Source organism: Falco peregrinus, chromosome 13 (genome assembly GCF_023634155.1).
Source record: "Falco peregrinus isolate bFalPer1 chromosome 13, bFalPer1.pri, whole genome shotgun sequence".
Lineage (NCBI taxonomy): Eukaryota > Metazoa > Chordata > Aves > Falconiformes > Falconidae > Falco > Falco peregrinus.
In genome coordinates this window covers 24,623,802-24,648,123 of record NC_073733.1, presented here as the reverse complement: position 1 = coordinate 24,648,123, position 24,322 = coordinate 24,623,802, and the positions used below count along the sequence as shown (strand labels likewise).

Sequence of the window (24,322 nt, the reverse complement as noted above, 5' to 3'; positions counted from 1 at the left end):
CATGAACTAAATTTGTTGATTTGTTGTCACTCAGATTTAACTTTTCTATTCTTGAAGCTGAAAGGCTAAACTAAGCCAAGAGCTGAACAGTGGGTAGGTGCAAGAGCTTCTGCTGTTGTCACGGGTGTGGTGATAGCATACTTACTGTTGTGTCATTTAGCAGCCTTTCTGTATTCAGAGGCTGTGGTGTTACGAATGTAATCTCTGGGCACAAACCCCGCTTTTCTGGATCTAATTTTCTGTTAACGCATGTAGGCCTCCTGCCTTACTTGTGTTGCCAGCCTCCACCGGGATTACTCGGTCTGAACTGGTTGTTCTTGCTCTTTATATTATCAATGGAGAGGAAACTTGTAGGGAGCAAACAGTCTCATCTAGAAGAGGCATTTTGACAGCGATCAAGTTGCATTGCATGCAACAAGGAATTTCTTCTGCCATCTGGAAAAAGTACGTGGCTAGTTAGATGATGGTTTTTGTTTGGATCATCTTTGTAGTACAGGAAACAACTGTCCAAATTTTGGTCCTCTGTTAACATGATGATTTTCTTTTTTCCTTTTTTTTTTATTTCTCCTTCTTGTAACTCTTAAGGAATAATGAGCACAAGCTGACCCATTGTCAGCGAACAGAGCTGAAGTAAGTTTTCTTTGGTGCCTGTGTTTAGCTCTTCTAAGAAATCCTGTAGACAGCAGGATGTTGTTTGAGGTTGCAGAGGCCAAGTTAGGTCTTAAAGTTTTTGTGTGCTCTATGGTTTTTTTTCAGCAACACAACTTCTGTGTCACTGGATTCAGAATTCAACAGTCTTAATCTCCACCTTGAAGGGATTTCTGAATGACTTCTCAGTTGGCTTATGGAGGATTTTTTTTTTTAGCAAGATGGCATTGTATTCTTTGATCCATTTCTGAAACAGCCTGCACTTTTACCAAAATGCTACAAAGGTGTCCCAAGGTGTTTCTCATGTGCTGCATGTAAGATAAGGCCTTTGCGATATCTAAACTCGATGTTATTCAGCATGTGTGTCGCTCCCTCAGTACTTGCTAGTGTGAATGATGCTTGCCAAGTGGCTATTCCACTGTGCTGGTCTTGGAAAAATTATAGGTGTATTTGTAAGAAACTGCAGATGAAAACTACTAAATCCTGGTATATCTGACTTGGTTTTGTGTGAGGCTAAGTCTGGTGTTACTGCACGAATCATAAAATCATGGAATCTGTGAATCAGCAGACTGCCTACTATTGAGTGAGAAACATTACCCAATGATTGTCTTCTTGCTGCTCATCTCTGAGCCCTGTATCATATATGCACCTTCACCTTTGCATGTCTATGAGCATTTAAAGGAAAACACTGTGGAAATAAATACAGCATAATGCAGGTGATCCATCCAGGTTTCCTGCATCTTGTTAGTCCATGTCTTGCCCATGCCCATGGGTCTGGTCCTGGCATTGTGTTCAGATCTTGTTTCACAGCCACTAGAAAGTGCTGAACTGTAAGAACAGTTTCAGTGCAGTATGCTTTGCTTCTTGTCCCCAGTGCCACTACACGCACCTGAAAGAAGTGTGATTTCTTGTCTCGTATCCAGAACCCTGGCATACAGGGCTTAGGCTGGCTGGATCAGGCTGTCAGGGCCTGCGTGGTGCTTCCAGGCCACCATGCTGTAGCCAGTGATGCCTGTCAGTGGTGGTGGGGCCAGAGACATGACACATGTCAGCTGGTTGGGCAGGCCATGCACCGTGATTTAGTCTGACCTCTTTACCTCAGCGGTTGAGCAGAGCCGTGGCAGTCCATGTCCTCTACAGCTGTCTGTGTAGATGTTTGAGGAGCCGTGTTTTGGCTTTTGAGCTTCCATTTGGCTTTCAGCTTTACAGGTCACCTGTGGCCCTGGGTGATGGACCTCTTCCTGCCGATTGCTCACGGACTGAGTTTTGTCAAATACCTTCTGTATTTTTGAAGGACCATGTAAATAAAGATCGGTTATATGGTAATAGTAAGGCTCATAGCACCTTTTTTAGTTAAAGAGAAAAGTATACAACAAAGCCATCATCTTTTGAGACCAGCCAGACTTGCAACTGAGAGATTTGCCGTTGTTTTATGATTGTGAAATGTTGTTTTCTAAGCTCTTTGTGCTGATAAAGGGGAGCTTTAATTGTGACCTAACAGTAATACAAATTGTATTGTTACTTTTATATTCATTTAGTTGACTACACCTTTAAGATGCAGCACTTAAACCAGCTTCTAGCTGATATTTTGAAGTTTTCTGAGAAAAGAATCCTGAGGGAAGAAATGCTGAAAGCATATGTTAGGAAGTTTTGTTTGAGGACTTGAGGCAGTGAGGGCAAATGAGTGGCTGCCATACTGAATGATTTGTCTTCCCTCTTTCTATAGGAAATTGTACTGGTAGAGTTAAAGAAACTGGATCCAAGACTGTATTGCTACAGTTTGTGGCAGTTTCAGACAAGATTGGTGTTCTGTGGCATTTTCATGTTTATGTGGAGCTAATAAAATGTAGAACGTACTGGTATGCTTATGACTTGGAAATCACTGTTATGACTTTTAATGTGTGTTGTTCTTCTGGAGAAACAGTTTGTCAAATCCCTGCTGTCTGTTCTAGAATTAAGTGGGCTGGTTGGTTTGGTGACAAAGCTTCCACAAGCTTCGTTGCTTCCCCTCCCCCACCCCAAAGAGTAAATTGCAGAGTATAAATTGTTCTCTTTGTTTTACCTTTACGGTGTTCATTGCTACAGAGTACAGCAGGAAGTTCTCAGGTACTTTCTGAGGTGGAGGGTGGTGCCAAGTCATCTGTGGTGGAAGAGCAGTGTTCTCTTAAAGATCAATTCTTCCACAGCTTTCTTGCATAGTCACTGAGTGTTTTCTACTAGAAAACCACATTTATAAAACAGGCGAGGTGAATGTCTGCCAGTGGCAGTATAATGTCTGTTAGTGACGAGTACTAAAGTTTGGACAGAAAGTTTAGCTTTAACTGGTCTTGTTAAAGCAGCAGCAGGGTTTGCCCTGAGTTATTTTCTTTGCTTATTTTTCTAGGCACAGAGTCAAGCCAGGGGATAAGGATTCTGTCTTCACTAGTCCAAATTTCACATCAGAATCATCCAAACAGGTATGTGTCTTTGCGTTACTGTGAAATACTACTGTGCCTTATTACTGGAATGATGCATACTTTCCAATTCATCAGAAGATATTGCAGCTTCTTGCATCTCTCTGTTACTGTAATCGTGGCCTGTTCTCTTTGATCAGCACGTTTTGTGTAAGGACTTACAGCTGCTTCTCATGTCTATGTATTTTATGTTATTATGTCCTTGCAGAAATATTTAGTTGCTTGCTTGTTCACTCTTATCCTTCTCTCCCTTTGCTTTTCTCATCTTTCCCTCTAGGAATTTGTTTTACTTTAACAAGCTCTAATTGTAAGAACTAGCTGAATAAAGCAGTGATTACAAATAAACTCAGTATCTCCTTAGGTGGTGGTAACACTTTGGAGGAGAAACAAGCATCCTGCTGTGGTTGGTAATATTTCTGGCGTAACTCTGGGATAAGCCTCTGTGCAGAGTATTCATTCTAGTTGCGTGCTCTATGGTCCACTCCCTGAATGGTTTTCTCAATGTGTTGGAAGTGTTTCTGGTAAATACTGTAGTTTCCCAAGTTTTTCACCGTATTCTCGCCAGTATGGGATGCCATTGTAGCGGGGAGAGGCAGCCAACTCATGTACAGGCAACTCTGAGCACAGCACAAGTGTGCCTTTGGGGAGGTCCCTCTGCTCTGCAGTTTCTCTGCTGAGGTTAAAGGCCAGGTGTTCAGGTGTCACATGTTCGTTTTCCCATTCTTTTACCAAGGTTATTGGGTGTCCTTCAGTTATTCTCTTTTGGACTGTCCATTTCTCTTGTGTTAAAATGGCATAAGCTTGTAGCCCCACAGGTAATTAAATTCCCTATTTCCTTTGGCACTAGTTAAGAGTAACTACATACCTTTGTGACAGTGTGAGGAAGCCCGTGGCCTCCACAGACTGGTGTGAAGGCAGTGCTGTGTTCCCCTGCAGATCAGCAGCAGGTCAGACCCCTTGCTGTGTGCTTCCCCAGAGCTGTGGGAGGTGGCAAGTCCATGCTGGGAAGGCTGGGGGGCAGCTCAGGACCCACAAACTGAGGGCACTCGGGCTGGGGGGTGCAGCTGGGGAGGGCAGGGGGCACTGCCCCACACCCCTGCCAGCCCTGCCCCCTATCCACTGCTAACTTCAGTCCCCCCACCGGCCCCTGCTCCAACCTGCAATGTGGTTACCTGCTGTTAATTATAACAGCCTGGTTTTATTTTTAACAACATTGATTTCTGAAAGGTTTTCTAATGGATATTTTCACAGGACCTCTGTCCCGCCCCCATCCCCACAAAAACTCCTTGGCTTTTCACTATTGGAGAAAAAGGAATTTTCAGCATCTTTTGGTGAGCGAGATGCTGGGTGGATGCATAGATAATGTTTGCTTGTTTCTTTGTTTGGTTTTTCTCTCTTCTTTTCTTCAAAGCCATCTTTCAGAATGCTCTGTCTATATAACTCTCTAAATGTGCCCATTCTGGTAGAGCATCACGCTGCAGAATCCTTAAGGGGAACATGAAGGTAAAATTTTAAGCTAAGGAAAAGCCTAAGAAAATCAAAGGGTCAGGAAGAGCCAAAAAGGACACTGAAGGACTATGGAAAATCTCAGCCATTCTGCAAAACACAGCATGGGTTTTAGGCACGTCCTCTGCAAAGGAGAAATCCCTCCAGCTGATGGGATAATAGGCACTATTAATTACCAACTTTATTACAATACCAGAAGTGTTGTAAAAGCAGAAGAAACTATAGATGTCTGGCACTGTGGCCTGGTGGATTATGGAGTAAATGTAAACCTTTAAAAACAAAGCAAACAAAAAAACCCCCAAAAACGACAGAACATGTTAGTTAACCTAAAGCAAACTGTTTAGGCTTCAGTAACAGAACTGCGTAGCTTTGTGTAATGAGAGGTTATTCCATCAATCGCAGTTAAAGCTTTGGAAAAATGCTCAGAAATACGATAGCCTATTTGGTCTCAATGTTCTTTGTTCTGCAGGTTAATCCTCCGAAGGAGGGCACTTGAAGAGGAGCAGCTGGACATAGTAATACAGTAGTAATACATGTCACTCATTTTCTTTGAAGCAAGCATCCAAGTATAGGAGACGTATGAAAAAGGCAATAGGTTTAAACCAGCAGGAACTAGTTAAGTGCTTTCACTCTTCTAGGTAGTTAAGCATTGAAAGAAATGTGAGTTAAGTGTTTCTATATGAAACTTTAAAAGGGAGTACTGAGCATAAGAACACCAGAAGCTGCTTGGAGCTGTGGCAGAACCAGGTTTGTTCACTGATTCAAACCTTTTATTTTTTACTATTCTCTTACAAATATGAATGAAAGCAAAACAAAAATTGTGACATTTGTCTGAAAACCCCAGACTATTTGGGGATCTCTTTATATAAATTAGTGGGGGAAGATGAAAATCAGGATGCAGGAGGCAGTAGTTTTCCAGGAAAATGGGTACAGAAGTGTGCAGTTTTTATCCGCTGCTCAGAGCTTCAACACGGATGACTGTACTTGTGTTTGGCTGTATTAAATGAGGTCTGTATCACTAACGAGACTTTGTATTTAATGATGTTTATGTCAAGTGGATTTTGTTTTGAAGCTTAAACCGCTGGAACTTCAGTCTGACTGCTTGATCAGAACAGCAAACTAAGAGAATTGAGATGCTGCAGACCTCTTAGAGAAAACCTATGTAGCAAATCATCTGTTCTAACTACATGCATGTAATATCTGTACTGTGATAGAAGCTTGTGTGCATTGGGAACAGAAAAAAAGCCCTTCTAAAATTCTGTTTCCATTCAGTCAGAAAATGAGTCTTTTAAATAGTTGTCTGTACTATTGTACTAGTTTGACTGTAGCTGAAAAAAGGCTGTATTTCAAGTATTCTACTTCCCTACTTATAGTGAGAGCTACTGTGGTCTACTGGATTCAGTTACTGTTACAGAGTCAGGACAATTTTGTTTCTGTGATGGACATATAAAATTGTGCTAATTAAAGGAGGACAAAGAACAAAGAAGTAGGCAGTGGGACAGAGTAAGCAGAAAAACTCAGGTGCTGCAAGGCACTGAAGATCTTTAGTGGGTCACAGATAAGTAGATATCACTGATCTATTGGGTCTTTACTGGTTTCTGGGAAGAAAGCCAAGTTAGAGTAAGGTTAGTGAGACTAAAGGCTGAAGAGCACAACAGTAGATATTTTTAAGGAGTGGATTTAAGGCGGGGGGCTTCCCCCCCCTCCTCGCAATATATTAGGTGATTTTTAATGCTACACTTAAATAATTGAGTTAGGAAGCTTGGGGCTCTGGGAGATCATTTTACTGCAGAATCTTGCTAAGCTCAGGAAAATATGATAGAAGCTGATGTCAGTTACAGGAATATTTCAGGATTCTTGGCAAGGTATGAGTCAGTGCATTAGCTTTGTGACTAATGTTATAAGTAATGTTACAGCGTGGGTTAGGATTAAGGAACTGGGAAGAGCAGCTGTGGATGAACAGATTAGTGCGGGATGTTTCAAAGTTTGAACAATTCAGATAGGAGTAACTGCACAGAATTCAAAATTATTACTTTTATCTTGCAATAGCTGTCATGGTACAAAGGAGGATTAGGGCAGTCATTACGTTTTGTGGTTTGAAGACAGTGCCTATGGAAAAATCATGCTGTTTGTACTTAACCAAGCACAAGTTGTGAGGTCTGCGACAGACATTATTGTCTGAATCTAGGCATGCCAATGTAGTTACCTGCAATAGGTTACCTCCTTTGCTGGCACTGTACGTGATATGTGACTTTCTTGACAGCACTGGGTTAGGGAGTGCTTCTGTAAACTCCTCAGTCACCAGTGTTGAGAGAAGTAACTTCCAGCAACCGCTGGTGGAAGATATAATGTCCTAATGGCAAAGCAGGACTCTGGAAGACAGCTATCCCCCACCTTAAATCAGAGAGAGAACTGTGTGTCTCACTGCTTTCAATTTAACTTTAGGGATCGAAACAAAATAGGGTTCCTCAGTGGTCAGGAACTGTGAAGAATATATCTGAGTTTTGGCCTCTTTGCAATCTAGCACCTGACAGAAGGGGTTGGATATAACTCTTTAAACTGAAACTTGTCTGAGTAACACTTGTTCTCACCTAAGAATCTTTTGGTTTGAATTGGTTTAACTTGACTGGGAACTAGTTCAAGCTGAAGCTCTGTGAATTGGTCAAAAACTGAAATAAATGCCCCAGTCAGAGCTTTCAATGGTTGAACTGCAGCACAGGGACATGATTTTCTTGTTACTCTTCTGGGTCTGAGTTTCATAATTGGACACCTGCAAGTGCAAATCAGGCAATTTTATGCACGCAAACTATCCGGTTCCAGTGTTAGTAGCCAGCGGTAGCAGAGGATAGGTTTGTTTCAGAAGTACCTGGTTTGGAGAGTTAGACATGGTTTCTTTGACTCCTACGCAGAAATTGCAGAGCTTAGGCACACAGTAGTCTGCATTCCAGAAATGTGACTGAGAAGTTTGGCTAGGTTAAAATGTGCCTTGCTATCTCCTTTTCTTTTCTGTTTTGTAAAGCTCATTAGAGTGGATAGTTATTTCCCCATATATACCCTTATAGAAACTTTGTGGAGATATAATGGAATTGTGGCTAATAACATCCTGTAAAATTAAGAGAGCTGGGTGTTACCTCTCAGGATTTGGCTGCTGCTTAGTAGCATAAGCAAATAACAGATGTGAAAATACTCTGCAGGAAGAAAGCACGACATGAAACAAACATTTATTAAAAAGGACTGTACAGACAAATGAAATGGGTAGCACACTGTTACTCCTACTGGGCACAGGAGTAAAGTATTTAAAACACAGAAGCCAGTGAAAACGCCAGATATTGCTAGAATACCTAAATGCTAAAATGAAAACCTATGTTGGAGGAATTAGAAAACTGTAAAATAAATGAAAGCACTTTTATTTAAAGTGCTCATCTAAGTCTTAATTTCTTGAACAGTCTCCCATTTAGAGTAACACACAAATGGCTATTGTTTCTAAATTAGATTCTGTAACTTGAAGCCACTGGCAGGTTCACTTGGTCAGTGTGCTGTTTAGAAAGCTAAAGTCGAATTCAGGAGGTGCGAGTATTAAATTCTGTCTTACACTTTCTCTATAGTTAATGGGGTCCTTGGCACTAAAGTTTAAACAACTGATCTACCCCAGGTTGGGTACAAAAATTACTACAGCAAAGCCTTTAGACACAGTAGAGGGTTCACATCCTTCTAGTATGAGCTTAAGGTGGGGTGTGGGGCGAGTGATTTTTTTTTTTGTTTGTTCGTTTGTTTTGTTTGACTGTTTGGTTGCAGAACAGTGGTGCTATCCTTTGAGGCAAGAAAAAGGCTGGAAACCTTCTGTAACAAAAGAATCTGGTGATGATGTTGTTGCTTGAATACCCGTTGAAAAGGGAATGACAAAGCCAGGGTTAAACCAGATTTTAGTAATACAAGTCTTGTAAACTTTGAGAAGGGTCTCTGTGGCTATTAAGATAATTTAACCCAAATAAGAATTAATTTAAGACAAGTGAAGAAGTATCCTCAAAGAATCCTGCATACAAAGGAAGAGGCCGTTCTTGTTCCATGGAGCAAAAATGCGGTAGAGTTGTGATAAGAACTGTACTTCAAACAGCTTCCTCCTCTGACTAAAACCCAATAAGTAAGTATTTCACAATTATCCCTCTAGTCTCTTGGGAAAGATGCCTGGGGGAAAAGGGCGTGGGGCTGCTACAAGAAGAGCTCTTCAATTACACTTCCTTAATTAGCCTGTGAGGGAAAAGGGGAGAATACTGGTTCCCTATGAAAGAAGGTGCTTTGCTTGCTCACCACCACCCCCCACCCACCCCCAGGATTCCTTCAATATGTAACACAGATTTTGTCTCCTTGAAATAATTGGAATCATAGAATATCTCAAGTTGGAAGGGACCCATAAGGGCCATCAAGTCCAACTCGCTGCTCCTCACAGGACTACCTAACACTAAGCCATATGACTAAGAGCATAGTCCTGATGCTCTTTGAACTCTGACAGGCTTGGTGCTGTGACTGCTTCCCTGGGAAGCCTGTTCTAGTAACTGACCACCCTCTCAAGTGAAAAACCTTTTCCTCGTGTTCAGGCTGAACTTCCCCTGACACAGCTTCATTCCATTCCCTTGTGCCCTGTTGCTGGTCACCAGAGAGAGGAGACCAGCACCTCCCCCTCCGATGTCCCCTGCCCCCAGGAAGGTACGGGCTGCGATAAGGGCACTCCTCAGCCTTCTCCAGGCTGAACAAGCCAAGTGACCTCAGCTGCTCCTCATAAGTCTGGCCCTTGAGATTATTCACCATCTTGGTCACCCTCCTCTGGACACTGTAATAGTTTGATGTCCTTGTTATGTTGAGGCATCCAAAACTGTGCTCAGTGCTTGGGGCTGTGCCAGCACAGTGTAGCATGGGACAGTGACCTCCCTTAGCTAGCTAGTGATGTGTGCGTGATGCACCATCCCAGGACATGGCTGGCCCTTTTGGCTGCCAGGGCACACTGCTGACTCGTATTCAGTTAGGCTCATTCTCAGCAGCACATGCTATTCATATGGCAGAACTCTGAAAAGGATGTGAAAACAGATTTGTAAACGCTAGTGTATGATTGATACAAACACAGTATGTCATATTCACATTTTTTCTTTTTTTTTTTTTTTTTAAAAAAAAAACCTTGTTAAACACAAGGGCACAAGAGACTAGTTTAAAAAAGTAAAAATACAAAAACTGCCACACTAAAGTAGTAAATGGTGCATCCTTAAAAACACTTCAGTTTAGAGCTCTAGACATCTCCCAAGAAAGGATCTGGCAAAGTAACAGTGAAGTGAGAGCAGCTATGACTAACCCCATCTATTTCAGAACTGTAAATCGAAGTTTCTACACATCTATCCTCCTATTTGCGCTACTTCATTGCAGACTGTTCTCCATTGTCACTACTGAAATCTACGTACAGTTGTCATTGAAGTATGCTGCTCTCATGCATGCACTTTGGGGGAGTCCATATACTGTCCTTAAACTCTGTGTGCATTTTTCTTTAAACTCAATAGGAGTTGTTCTGAACAGGGCCCGCAGCATGTGCCAGCTCTGACATTTAAAAGTAGAATCCACTATCTGTGCTGGGAAGCATACATAACGATAGACTTTGCGCACTGCTGCCGTTTGGAGCGTGGGGTCAGGCTATCCTTTGTTACTGCTATCTCACAGAATCTGAACCCCAGCCATTCAGCTAGCAAGATCTGCTCTTCACCTATTTTCAGGGGCGTGTGATCCATGATCTGTCTCTGCTGCTGACAGATATTTATTTGGCTATGAGACTCTAAGATGGGAGAATTACCAACTGAACTTGGTATACATTATAGGACTATATTCAATAAAATACTCTTAAACTTTTTGGCATAGTTGGGAAATTAATAGCGACATATGTGATTTAGGCAGCAAAACTGGTTAATGTGGCTTTTTACAGTCCCAAGCATTTGGCAGAGTTCTGGCTGGAGACTTGGGGCTTCCCTGCTCTTCCTGTTGAACGAGCAAAGTTCTCAGTATAACCACTCCAGCATAGTAGTAGAGGAAAACCTGGGCTAAAGAGAGAAGAATGTAAGCAGGCAGTCCATGCCTCCTGGAGTTAGCAAAAAGAATATTTAATGCTTGACATCAATTTAGACAACCAAGGCAGTGACAAAACTGGGATTGGACATGAGTAAATTCTAAGCCCCAGCTCTGCAGTTGGGTTGCTGCCCTCTCCATTGGAGGAACTGTTGTTACGCGAGGTGAAGCAAAGGGGAGACGCTGATACAGGGAGTGGTCTAAAATAGCCTTTAGTCGGGGCTCTATTGCCACACATACAAAGCAAGAAAAAAACCTGCGTTGAAATAGAGCTTGCTTGAAAATGACCTATTAAAAGATAGAAAAACAGGATATTTTGGTTGAGGAGCAATGACTCCAAAGCCAGGTGGTTCTGGTGAAATATGTAATTTTAAGTTGACGCTGTTCCTGGCGCGTGTTACTGACCTTCCCTGTGCTTCAGTGGAGGATATGTCTGCCAAGGGAGATTTTGGCTGTAGAAACCAGGAACAGAAGCTTTGCAGAATGGCTGATGTTGCAGTCTGTGTGCATAGAGACTTGGGATATTTCATGCATGTTTCGTAAAGAAGCACAGTGAGCTGGTTGGCCGTAGGGCCTAGGAGGGCCACTAATACAGTTCATTTGAGCCTTGTACTTAAGTCAATTAGTCATCTGACTGCTGAAAATAATACCATGTTAAGATATTAAAGCATCACAAATTACATTATTTTGAGAAATTCATACACAGCCACCAACTTGATTCCCCTTCCAAATTTTAAGTCAAGTTTGAGGGAGTGATACAATCAAACTCCAGTAAATCAAAACTTGCATGTGTCCTTTAATGCACTGATGTCCTGTATAACCAATTTCTTTTTCGCTCTGAATATTTTCTGTATAAAAAGAGCTCTACTGGATACCCAAACCTAAGCGGTCTTGCTAGCTTGGAAAACAAAATTGTCCTTTAGTGGAACAATCAGACAGTCTGCTATTTCAGCACTTCAAATAGTCTCCTGTTATCAGAAGAAAACAGAATAACCTTTTAGTAACATCTGTTTCTCAAAAGAACATAAAAGCATTTGTGGTAGTCACATTTGGCCAATAGGAATAGCCTGGCATTTAGGATACTTGCATAAGAATTGTACTTTGTTTAGGAGTCCAAAATATGGAATGATTGAAATGTTAAACTGTAGCACCAGTAATACTTACTTTCCTAAAACCAAATCCTAAGGACTGGAAGGAAATTAGGACAGGAACATTGTGCTTACACTGCATTAAATAGAAAAAAATGTGTTGGTCATACTTGAGCCTGCACTTCGGTAAAGTCTGGCCACGTTTGCAGTTCTGCTGGAAGAGTACTGGAATAGGTCACGTGTTTGCTTGTCAGTCATCTGGGTTTCATTCATCCTGTTTCCTCTTGGGCTTTTTGGGATTCCGAGATCGGCTCTTTGCTTTGCAGAGTGGACATATAGGTGCATTCCGATGAATTTGTTGGTGACAGGATAAACATGCCTGAAACACAACATTGCAGCCTCGTTACAAACACTTAAGTGGTGGTGTTATATGGCCTATCAAGTATCATGTTCTAAGTCATAGTACAGAAAAAAATAACTTAAGGCTGCCTGCCTTCAGAGGCAAACCAATGCCACATTGTAATCCATCCAGGTCTCTGGAATGTACAGTAACTTTGGGCCAACCGGAAAACTAGAGTATCTCTCTGAATTGAAACTACAGTTCAGTAGACACGCAGTTAAGGCGCGTATTGATAACTTTAGCATTAAATTCTGTTTTGTGATTAATGTTCTGCTTGCTTTAAAGATGTTTACGTGCATAATAGCTCACTGAGTCAGAGAAATTACAGTGAAGGCCAGCCGCCGCGGTATCACAGAATTCAAGCCAGGAGCAGATGATTAGATGGATTCCATGTATTTAATGCAAGACACAGAACTCTGCCCCTTTTGCTCCATACTAAGCCCTCTAAGTTCCATTTGACTGAAGCGTATTATTTTCAGAAAGGCTTTTCAATGGCCTAACTCCAGATGGTAAGTGCCTGACTATGGAGCGTACCTGTCAGTTTGCCTCCTTAGTGAATCTTTCGACCTTGGGTGGGATGAATACCCCCTATGGAATTACCTAGCTCTTTTTACTGACTACAGAAGGAGCTGAGTAAAACTGTCACTTAAATGCCTGTGGTTAGGTTAAATTAACCCCTATGTTAGTCTTGACTTGAAGAGCCCAAGCAGTGCAGAAACAATCACCTTTCCTGGTAATTTGTACCATCAGTTCCCTCATAAAATATGTGCATTGCTTCTAATACGAATCCATTTGGGATTAACTCCCAGCTATTAGTTTTTCTTTTGGCCGGCATTTTTTTTTTTCTCATGTGCTTTCTCCCACATAAAACACCAGAGTAGGAACTGCCTCCCTCTCTGCTGATGGCGACTCATAAAGGAGTCAGATAATAGCGAGCCTTGTCCTTAACCCTTGATGACTGGCGCTACTACTTTAAGTCTGCTGGGGCTGCTTTTGATTTGAACTACCGCAGGAAAAATCAGAATTGGGACACATAATTTTTCCTTTTTGTAATTATTGATCAACTTTATAAACATAATACATTCCAATGACAACAGAGAAGACCCAGCACATTCTATCTCCTGACCTTCATTGGAGGTGGCTGTTGTCTGAACGTTGCTGTCTGTCTGGTATCTTGTTTCCTAGCCACTTGCAGCTGTTGGGCAGCCGCTGCAGCTGCAGCCAGAGACTCTGGGATGGGAGGCTCCTGTGGTTCTGTCTGCCATTCCGCTTTCTGCTTTTCAAAGTAGCTAGACAAAATAAGAACAAAGCAAAAAAATATAACCATCTTCTGCAATATTCCATTAGTTTGTAAAGGCTATTTTGTGTTAAAGTATAATGATGGATACATTTTTCTATTGTGTTCCTCCACTAGCATCAAATTGCCTACACTTGGACACCACTTGGACTGGTTCGTAAGTGGAATCGGTGCTATCTTCCTCTGCATTTGTACACTTCAGCCAGATTCCAGATTGTCAGCTTCTGAGGTATCTTGGTGTACAACTAGATATACATCTAATAGGACATAAAATAGACAACATATGTGTTTAACAGCTTTAGATGCACCTCTGTCAAACAATTTTTTTTTGTTTTATTCTGTTAAAATGAGTAACTGTTGTATGCAGTAGGTTAATACATTCTTTGTAGTGTCAAGGTGCCTGGAATAGAAAACAGTATTTCTGAAGAAATGCAAAAGCTGTCTTGAAAATTGTGTGTCTGTGAAAATAATGCCAAATGTGCTGGGCATTTGTAAGTTTCTTAAAACATCACTTGCATTTTAAACCGATCTGTTAAACAAAGGACACTGTTCTTTGAATAGTAGCTAATTCTGTCACTCTCCCCCACCTAGGTTATACGTAAAAATGAAACTGATTTATTATCCAAATCTAGTCCACAGCTAGGGTAGACTTCCTTGATGACAGTCACAGGTGTATGGATAAATGCTGCCACGTGCATGTAGCAAAAAGTAAAATTCTGACTAGCAGCAGCACAAACCAACTGAAGGATACTTGTTTTGTACTGTTTCCTAACTGCTTGCTAACAAGCAAAAAACCCCATTATTTTCAGGAAAAAAAAATGTTGCTAGAAAAAACAGCATACAGTATAAAAATCTAGGGAACCAACAATCCTTGAATTTTTGCATGTCATACATAGAGTTTGCAGCTCGGGATAACCTAAATTTAACTTGCAGCAAATTCAGACTGAATGTTATCAAATAATGTGGTCCCACATCCCTTTTTTGTCAACTTCAGTTTTCATGCTTACCTCCTAAGTTCTTTTTTCCACCTACCAACAAAAGTAAAATGACAAAGTAACTCATAGCATCAAAAGAAAGTATAAAGCCAGATAATGTTTGCTTTGGAGACTTACTCAAGGGACAGTTTCTCTTCCTCCTCGCATAGATCTGGCAGCCTCTGCAATCCCAGAGTCATCCGCAGAGCATCTACGTGTTCCTTCAGGGGTTTGTACTCCTCGTGCAGGCGACGAGTAGATTCCAAGAGCTTATTGAGGTCATTCTCAGACTGCTTGATAGTATTCTCCATCTGAAACAGGAGGATGGGCATGCTTCTAAAGAACTGTTCCTTGAATAGCTCTCTGATTGAGCAAGAGATCACATCAGAAAGAAGAGATTTTTCTTGCTCAAGTTGGAAGAGATTGGAGATAATGCAATAGTAAAGAGTTAAGATACTGGGAGGATGAAAACAGGGCAAAGAAGAAACACCTCAAAGTGACATACAAGATGCATTTTCATTTTAAAGAGGTGCATTCAACCTATATGATCTTCTGAACAACAGAAAAAGCAGGCAGACAGGCTACAGGTAAGTCAGCAAGTGAGGAGCTATGGAAAACTTTCAAGGGAGATTAAAAAAGAAATCAAAGTTAGAATAATTTGCTGTATTTCTAAGATACCTGAACACTGATGGTTAGAAGTTTTAACAAACAAGCTAAGGAAAGGTTCCTGTGTCTCTTACAAGAAAAAGGAGAGGATAAAACAGAGACTGAGGTTATGCAGCTGGGTAGGGAAAGAGATATTTCAAGTGATCAAGAAATGTAGTCTGCACATCCAGTATGTAGCTTGTACTTGCTTACAGTGTGGGAGATATTTTTCTTCTGGCACAAAGCACAGATACTTTCAGAGCCAGAAAGCACAGTACAGTCAGCACTGGAAGTGCCCTAACATTACATAAAAATTGCAGGTTCAAAAATATATTCCCCATTTAGCCCTTCTAATTTGCTGGTCTTCCTTGTCTATAAACTGGTTTTCTCTTACTTGTATTAATTCCCTTCAGGCTGGTGCTTCTTAATCTTTGGTGGTTCCATGTAGTGATGAAGGTCAGCTCTTACTAAGAACTTAACAAATACCATGTACCAAAATCTCTTTCCTTCCAAAAACCTCCAATCAAAAGTCCCGCCTAGCTGCCAAAGTTTCTCTGTTTCCAGGTGCTAAATGAGAAAAGACTTAACGGGAAGGACAGTTTTCTGTCGGACTGCCAGAGCCATGTTACTGTGCCTACTGCTGAAGCTGCAGCCACAGGGGAGCTTGGTTACCTATCCCCTTGGTGCAAATGATTACCATGCCAACATTACAAAAGACCCTGCCCGACACAGACAGGAAAAAAACAATTATCCTGAGGTAAATTTACTTTTCACTCTTTGTAGGATCCTAGGATGGTGGTGTAAAGTCCAGACCATTGAACTAGTGATAGTTCACTGATACACACAATTCCAAAACCTGTGGAATGATTCATAGAGGGCTGCGTCCTAGTCAGGCTGTCTGCAGCTGAACTGTTGCGTACCACGTTAATGTCAGCATGGATCAGTCGCAGCTCCTCCACGTGGGCCATCTTCTCTTGCAGCAGCAGGTCCATTTCCTGTTTGTATTCTTTCAGGTGCCTCTCCTCTGACTCCAGGGCTTCAAATTCTGCTTTCAGTCGTGCCTTGATTTTTTCCATCTGCAAAGTTTTATTCCTGGATCCCAGTAATAATGAAAAATGTAGAAAGACAACAGTAAGTCACTGTAACATATATTTGCATGGTGTCACTTTATATAGGAAAAGATGGAAGAAGGTAATAACTGTAATAGACAGGGAGACTAATCATGTATCTGAGAAAGGATGAGGTGCAATGGGAGAACTGAATTCCAATCCCAGCTCTTCCGCTGAGCTTTTCAGTGCTATGAGAATTCTTGTACTGAATTATGAAATTAAGAGTCCATTGTCAGACTTCAGCAGTTACTGTAGATTCAGAGAATTTGTACTGATAAGAATTGTACTTCATCAGTTAATTCAGATTAAACCCTAGTTACAAAGTAGAGAAATCCAGAAAATCTGGGAAGTTTAGCACAGGATCCTGAGAAATGTAAAATGAATTGGAAGTGATGATAGCGTCATATACACTGACCACAACTACGTGGACAGTAATCTGAACTGTTAAAATACTAACTTCAATGTCAGGTTAAAGAAAATTCCAGAGCAATGACACACCAGAATAGTAAAAACTCAAATGACGCTAGCCATCAACGTGCTGCTTGCAAGTACCTCTGCATTCTCTTGGTTCTTTGCTAAGATCTAGTACCTGTCATGTATCTGTAGATGTTTCTGCCCATATCCTGCATTCTGATTTTTTTTTCCTATTTGTGCCAATCTCCGTAGCAAAAATGTTTAGATACTCAGTCCTTATCTCTCTCTTCAAAGCCAAAAATCAAGGAGTGTTTTCATCATCAGTTTTAAGCAGCAGAACAAACTACTGCTGTTGTGATTCAACACTTGTCCAAGATGTAGAGCAGAACAAACTGTTCTTGTTCCTAAGATTTAGTTAATGATGAGGTCTTAAGTTATTTTTCCTGTACTGGAAGTTAAAATATGGTCCTAGGTAACCAGTGTAGCAGCAACACTTACACGTTTCTAACAAGAGGCTACAATGTCACGTTTCAGACGTGTAACCAAAGAGTCTCAGGACTCCTCACTTTACCTCATGTGAAGCAAACAAGCAGGTAGCATTGCTTTTTAGTCACCTAACAGCTAGCACACATAGATCCACATTGGTTTCCAAGCGCACTGCTGAATAATGCAGGGGGCTGCCTACAGGCATGATGTCAGAGGGGGCTGCGGCAGAAGAGGTTTGCATTCATGTATAAATACCCTATTCCTATCCCAGTGCAAAGGGGGCTGAGTGGGATTCAAATTCACTGTCAGACAGCAATGCTGACTGCAGAATGCAGTCTGTAGATTATAGGAAGCTGCCTCTCAGATCAGCAATGAGATCCCAGAAGAGGGCTCTCACCTGATCCTAGACCTGGGTGTGTGCCTTCCCTTCCCTCTAGGCTGACTAGCTCCCGCTGACACGTCTGACATTTCTAATGGAAGCAGAAGGCACTGAGCCCCCTGGAAGGGGCTGGTCTGTCACCTGCTTCTAGGAAAGGGGGTTCCTAAACCTCCGTGTGGCTTTTGTTCCCTGTGCAAACTGCTTCCGTACCCAGTCCCCAAGGGCTCCTTCTGAAATGGCTCCCACAGCACTGAGGGATGGATAGTTTATCTCAGTGTTATTCTGTATCATACTTGTAAAAGTAGGAGAATATATATATCCTGAGCTTTAACAGAGTTACTGTTTTCTCTCACTCCAACCAAAATTCCCAAAGAAGTTTTAAAGCTAGACTGAGGACTCTTCTTTAACATGTATAGCAGGTGTCTGTATAGATTTTATTCTTGGTTTCATTTGGCTGAGACCCACCCTCTGTCACTGCCCCTCTTGGGGAGGCTCTGATGTTGTACCTCCTCTCAGTCCCCTCATTCCTGTTTCCAAATTGATCTTTGTGAGTTCAGTATCTGCTTATGCACCTAGCTTTGGTAACCCTTGCCTCAGAGTGTGAGACATCACGGGCACAATGGACTTCCACCATTTGCCGAAGAGCATAGCAGAAAGCAGTCAGTCCCTGGCACAACTAATTACAGTTATCTGCTCTAAGTATTCTAGCTAGTAATGTGACCAGGGTTCCTCCCTCTCTCACTTCAAGAGTTTGTAAAGCTGGAAGAGATAAAATTGGTATCATAAATGACTTCTTCAATATGTATTCAAAAATGGGCTGCCTGGTAGGGATAATATGAATGAAGGAAGTTTAAAACAGAACGACTGAAAAATTGAAGGTCAGAGGGACTGCTGCTTGTTTCCTTAAAACAAAATAAGACAAAATTCTGCCTTGTGTTAGTACTTCAGAAATAATCTTAACAGTAAAAGCTCTTTCCCCTATATAAATAAGTCGTAGGAGATACAGATTACTATTGGTGATGGCAACCCATGACTGTTAAGAACAGAAATACCAGACCAAAGACAGATACAGAAAAAGCCAATGACAAGTAAGGTTACATCAGAGGTCACTGAGAGACATTTACAGGTATTGTGGAAGACACTTTTAAAACCAAATCTGATAAAAATTCATTTGGTAGGTATGATTATTATGTCTGTACTGTAGCTCACCATAAAGTTCACATTGTTTCATACAGTATGTTTATTATAGAAAATACGAATTGTATACCTGTAAGCATACATTTATTTAAAAAATTATGCAGTTATTCCAGTTCTGAAAAGTCTGTGTCTTACAATTAAAGAACAGCTGATGAAATGATAAGTCAACTAGTAACAGTTTTATGAATGAAGTGCAGAAGCAGCCTTTATGTAGATGGAATTCAGGTACATAGCGACAACATGGTAATCTTTGATGTCATTGGAGGTGTTCTGTTGATTACTGTACAATGGCATATATTAGTCTGAATGTAAGTATTGGACTTATATCAGTAAAAGAGATCCTCTCTGCCTTCCTATTTAAACGTAGCAATATCCCACTGAAAAATACCCATCTAACCATCTACTCCTGTTTTCATCATCTCATTGTTCCTATTTGCTTAAAATATATATTTAGTAATGATAGCTCTGATTACTGAAAGTGGAAGTATTTGTCCCCAGTTTCCTCCCTGTTTGCTCTCTTGTATTTATGGCATGCCTTCACCTAGACAATGGAATTAGATGGGGTTACTCACTGTTACTAGTCACTGGCTGACATGCTCTGCCAAACTGCTACAACAAATGAGTTGCAGGGCATCGTTTCAGTCCAAATGATAGGATTTCGGTATTAGGAAAGAGGAAGTGCACGCAAATCAGGACTCTTCCTGTCAGCATCAGGCAACTTGCAGTAACATTTTAAAACAGAAACCGTAAGTGTGATTTTTTAGGCTGCCTAATGAATTCTGCCCTCACCTTTTCCCTTGTATTTAAGTTCTCACACTTCATTGATGACAGTAGTCACCAAGTGTCTGCCAATAGGGTATTAAGCAGTGAAACTAGTATCTGCCATCAATAAGTTCACACTCATTCTCTTCCATCTCATCCCAGTCAGAACACTGAGGTCCAGTCTTTAGGTATTTGCTTAGTTTTATGCCTGGGGTTACTTCTGTGGAACTACTTAATGCATCTAAATAAGCATGTGCAGATACGTTTGGATTGTGGGCATATATGCACACATGTACTGACAGCAGTATTCCGTTGACTACAAACTACCGGTATGTATCAATACATATGGATACAGATACAGGTTTTCAGAATCAGATTCCAGAATTCCGTCGAAAATGCGGCCCAGTGGCCTTTAATAAATGATAGAGATCAACTACAGGAAGAGGCAAGTTCTTGGATTTCGATTGTGAGGGCTTTTTGCCTCTCTGCCTGTAGAATAACACATGGAATGCAGGTTAAAATAAAGCCTTGCCAAATTTATCAAAGGTGGGTCTGTAAACATTAGAATTTCTCACGTTTATTTTGAAGGAAATTCTTCAAGAAGAATTCATGCAAGCTCCTTTTAAAAGATTTGGGGATGAAAAAATAGGTTTGTTTGACCAGATTTTGTTAAAGGAAACTCAAAATTGACATCAGTGTTGCAAGCAGAACTGACTTTTTGACTTATTTAAAATATATTCAAGCAACAGTCTTGATACTTCATTGTACACTAAAGCTAGTAACATCGCCCTTACAGTCCCTTATGCGACAAACTAATAGCAGAATGTCTTAATCACAGTTTATGCATCACCCTTGAATGTATTATCAGAAAACCGAATGTACCATAAATTTCGAAATACAGGGTACCTCTCTCTCTGAAAAGATAATTTAATGAGATATTTGAATTAAGTGGTGTAATAATTGAAGCACACAGCGTCGTGGGCCGTGTTTGGATCTAGATGCTAACGCAGCGCTGGCCCGGCAGCCGAGCAGCGCGGCGCCGCCTCCTCGCGGGCCCGGCGGGGTTTGCTGTCGCTCCGTTCGCCTCGGCGGGCCCGCGGGCGACTGCACGCTACTGCCGAGCTCGCCGGTACCCCCCGGTAAGGCCGGCCCCAGCCGCGCCTCCCCCCTGCCCCCCGCCAGCGCCGCCAGCAATGGCCTGTGTTCCCCGCGGCCCCCAGGATCGCCGCCGGCGGCGGTAACGCGTGTCGCTGCGGGAGGCGGGACCCCCGACAGACGGGCAGCGCGGGCTGAGCCCTGCACGTCCGTGCCCGGAGCCAGGCCGGGCGTGCCCCAACCCGAGGCCGATGGAAGGGCCCACTTCCCCCGCCAGTCCCGGTATGGGCATGCGGACATCCCTTGCGGCGGGTCCGGAGGGCGGCAGAAACGCCTCGTGCCGGCGTGGTGGCCGCTCGCCACCCCCCCACACACACCCCCCGCCCGCCCCATCGTTCCCCGTAACTCCCCGCCAATGGCCCCGCTCCCCGCCGCGGGGTCCCCTCGCCCGCCGCGAGCGGGAAGGCGGGCACAGCCGGCCGGGGGTGGGCCACGCCCCCCAGCACTGAGCTGAGCCTGAGCCCCCCAGCCCGAGCCCCCCGGCATTGACCGCCGGGGTCCGGTCCCCCCGGCAGCTGAGCAGCCCTGCACCCTTCCGGGGGCTGGACCTACGCTCCCTGCCCTGCCGGCCCTGCCCGGATACCCCGGCCCGGCCCGGCCCGGCCCCTCTCCGTGCCGTCCAGGCGCAGGGCCGCCCCCGGCTTTCCGCGCCACCCGCCTCGCCAGCCCTTTCTCCTCCCCAGCCCGTCGCGGCCGCGAGTGGGCCACGATAACGGATCTGTGACAGGGAACATCGGGAAGAAGAACTACTAATTCAAAGGGCTTAAGGAAAAATCCACCCGCGGCTCGACTCCACTCCCCCGGATGCGTGGGGGGGCGGCGTCCTTCCCAGCCGCGCACTCCCCCCGGGTTACGGCTCGGGGCTCACGCCCGGGCAATGCGCGGCCAGCGCCGCCCTTGGCTGCGCATTCCCGCGGCGACTCCCCGCCGCAGATGCTCCTTCTTTGCTCAGGAAAACGCATTTTCAGCGCTTACCGTGCGGCCCAGCGGTGGTTTCCTTCCCCGCAGTAGCACAATAGCTACTTTCAGACGGATGCAACTCCTCCGCTTCCCCGAGGAAAAAGCTGCTTCATGGAACTGATGCGGCACAAAGCAAACGTACCTGATCTCCTTGATGCTCTCGAGTTTGCACATGATTTCTTGCTCATCTGCCATGCTTTTCGCTCCCGATTTAAACCTCTCGTGAAATGTACAAAAGGCCGGGGAAAAAAAAAGAAAAAAACATACAATAGACACAATGTAGTCACCCCCTCCCAGCGCACGGCCTCGGAGCCTGTGCGGTAGGCTCCAGTGGGAGCTGTGGGACTTGGAGTCCAGCTGCCGATGGCTGCCCAGGCAGCGAGCAGCCCAAAGACTACAACACCCACAAGGCAGAGCAGAGCTTTGCTGCCCTTCTTCCTGCAACTGTATTTTAAATCAATTTGTCACAGCTCATTATGTCAAAGGTTGTTGGGAGTGCACAAAGATCGGAAGGCCTCCTGAGACCTGTGCAATGTTTAGCATTTCCTTAAAATTATAGAATATGCACTAAGAGACCGCTGAGTGAGTTCACGATTTTGATTTAAAACTTTTTTGACACAGGCCTGCTGTAGTCATCATTGCTACAATGCTGGTTTCTACTAGATGATACTAGATGATAGTGATGTGACTGTGTCTGGAGTCCAGAAAAGACACATTTTGTTCTTTAGGGTTTTCTTTTTTTATTTCTGCTACTCTATGTAGCACTGGTAAGTATAGAAAAGAAAGACAAAATGCAAATAAAACTGTTGGATTGAGGAAAGCAACCATTTGTCGTTCTATGGATATTCTAGCCAAGGATATCAGAGCACTTTACAGAGCCTGATGAATAGGCTCTCAACCTTTCCTCAGCCAGGTCATTATTTTCCTTCAGCTACTGTAATGTACTAAACACTGTATTTTAAGTTAGGAAGGTAACAGTTATATCTCAACACTTTAAAAGGTCTCTTTCAGGATCTGTCCTAAGGGATCCACAGGGTAAATTCATGACCTATATGCCCAAGCATTTACCCTGAAGGTTACCAGCTCTGATGGTTGTGCTGGGCTGAAAGTTCAGTGCATCAGAGTGAACGTTAACCTGAAGGTCTAGACAGTCAGTAGGAAAACCAAATTCTGCAAACATACGCCTCTGTCTGTTGCAAATGTACAATCAGTGGTACTTTAGTCTTAGTGGGTATAGCAGACCTCTCATCAGTCAGTAGTGTGAGGCTGATGACAACAGGGCAGTTATTCTGGAAGATATTAGAGGAGTGTTATATGGAAAGCACTGGAAGTACTTAACCTCTACTCTGCACTGATCAGACTTGCTGGTGTCTGGTCTGGGACTCTGGAAAGGAGGTGAAAAATAAAGATGGACAGAATTTAGAGGAGAGCAATGAAAAAGGTAAGATGGCTGAATGCAAGATAGTATTTACATGGTGTGTGGTAGATCTGCTCAAGTTACGGCTTATAGTCACAGAACTGAATGTCTTGAGCCAGTTGCATTTACAGTTGCGGACTAAAGGGCAAGTGGTCTCCCTCATGTATGAATACCTGTGCCTAGAAAACTAGCAAACTAGAGTATGAGGTAATAAGCAGATAGGGTGAGCCACTGGGGTGTTGTGCTCTGGCTCCAGCACCCTAGCAAACAGGACAGTATAGCAGCAGCGCATAATAATAGTAATAGTCTTTCTGTGTGGAAAAGGTGTTGGGAAGAGCCACCATCATAGCAAATAATCCACTAGGTCAGCTGTGAGAGGACTCTAAAAAGTAATCTATCAAATGAGCAATACGGAGAGTTTAGGACAGATTCCAGTAGAATGTCTGGCTACAGAGCACTTCACCAGGAAAGGCCGTCTGGGAGGTGAGGAACCTCCATGTTGCTTTTAAAAACTACTCAGACAAAGGTGTCTCCATACCAACCCAAGTGCTGCAGATCCTTGCCTTGAGGTAGGGGTTTTGACCTGATCGGAGTTGAGTTACCCTTGCCAATGTGGCGCATAGCCTGCCCCTACACTGACCTGCTCCTGCTTCTTTTGTGACCTCTCAAGATGGCCAGGGGGCTGGAGGAGCTGTCACACATGAGCATGGATTTAAGTGTCTGCATTAGCTTCTCAAGGCAGAGAGCCTTGAAAAATGAAAGGCTGTGTCCTGGCATAGGAGGACCGCTCGGCAGGAGTCACTGAGAGTGGAAAAGGGTAGGCAGCCAGGAGGGCTTGTCTGCAGAAGGGATGGGGCCTGAGACGAGTGGCAGCTGGGAGGAAGGCAGGCAGGCACATCTGAAAATATAGCTAATTTGGAATTTTTGTCTATCTGAGGCTTCAGGGGGGTAACACCTACTTATCTGTAAATGCTTCTACTCCTGCTCATTTATTTTAAAGAAACTGAAGCATGTTCTCACTCTGTTCATGATGAATTTATATCAAATATTGTCTGGAACTTTCCCCTTTATTCAGTGTCATGATGAAGAATCACACAACCTTCTCATGTGCACTCAGCTGAGGTAAACTAAAAGTAAAATAAAAATATCACTTACTACCTTTGGAAATGGCATGCAGAAACATCTGAAACAAATGCAGAAAACCTACTGAGAAGCCAGACACAAAAATGCAAGCAGTAAAGAAAAATGCAACATGTTCTGTGTAACGAAAGAGATTTATGCCAGTAGAAGGGAATGAGACAGGCTAACATTGCCTCTGCCTCCTCTTGAGTTC

The 24,322-nt window shown here is 43.1% G+C and overlaps 1 protein-coding gene across 3 annotated transcripts; it reads right to left on the bottom strand.

The window, feature by feature from the left end:
- Positions 1 to 7,805: 7,805 nt before the first annotated feature.
- Positions 7,806 to 22,997, bottom strand: ZC4H2 (zinc finger C4H2-type containing). Of its 3 annotated transcripts, none has more exons than XM_005229160.4 (5): positions 21,715 to 22,997; positions 16,031 to 16,202; positions 14,604 to 14,776; positions 13,321 to 13,483; positions 7,806 to 12,173 (listed from the first exon to the last, which is right to left on the bottom strand). In XM_005229160.4, the coding sequence occupies exons 1-5, from the start codon at positions 21,765 to 21,767 to the stop codon at positions 12,060 to 12,062; spliced, it is 675 nt and encodes a 224-aa protein (XP_005229217.1). In that variant the 5' UTR covers positions 21,768 to 22,997; the 3' UTR covers positions 7,806 to 12,059. The 3 variants fall into 3 exon arrangements, with proteins under 3 accessions (XP_005229217.1, XP_027637074.1, XP_055674258.1); XM_027781273.2 differs by lacking the exon at positions 21,715 to 22,997 and adding an exon at positions 21,588 to 21,708; XM_055818283.1 differs by lacking the exon at positions 21,715 to 22,997 and adding an exon at positions 19,268 to 19,668.
- Between the last annotated feature and the right edge of the window lie 1,325 nt (positions 22,998 to 24,322).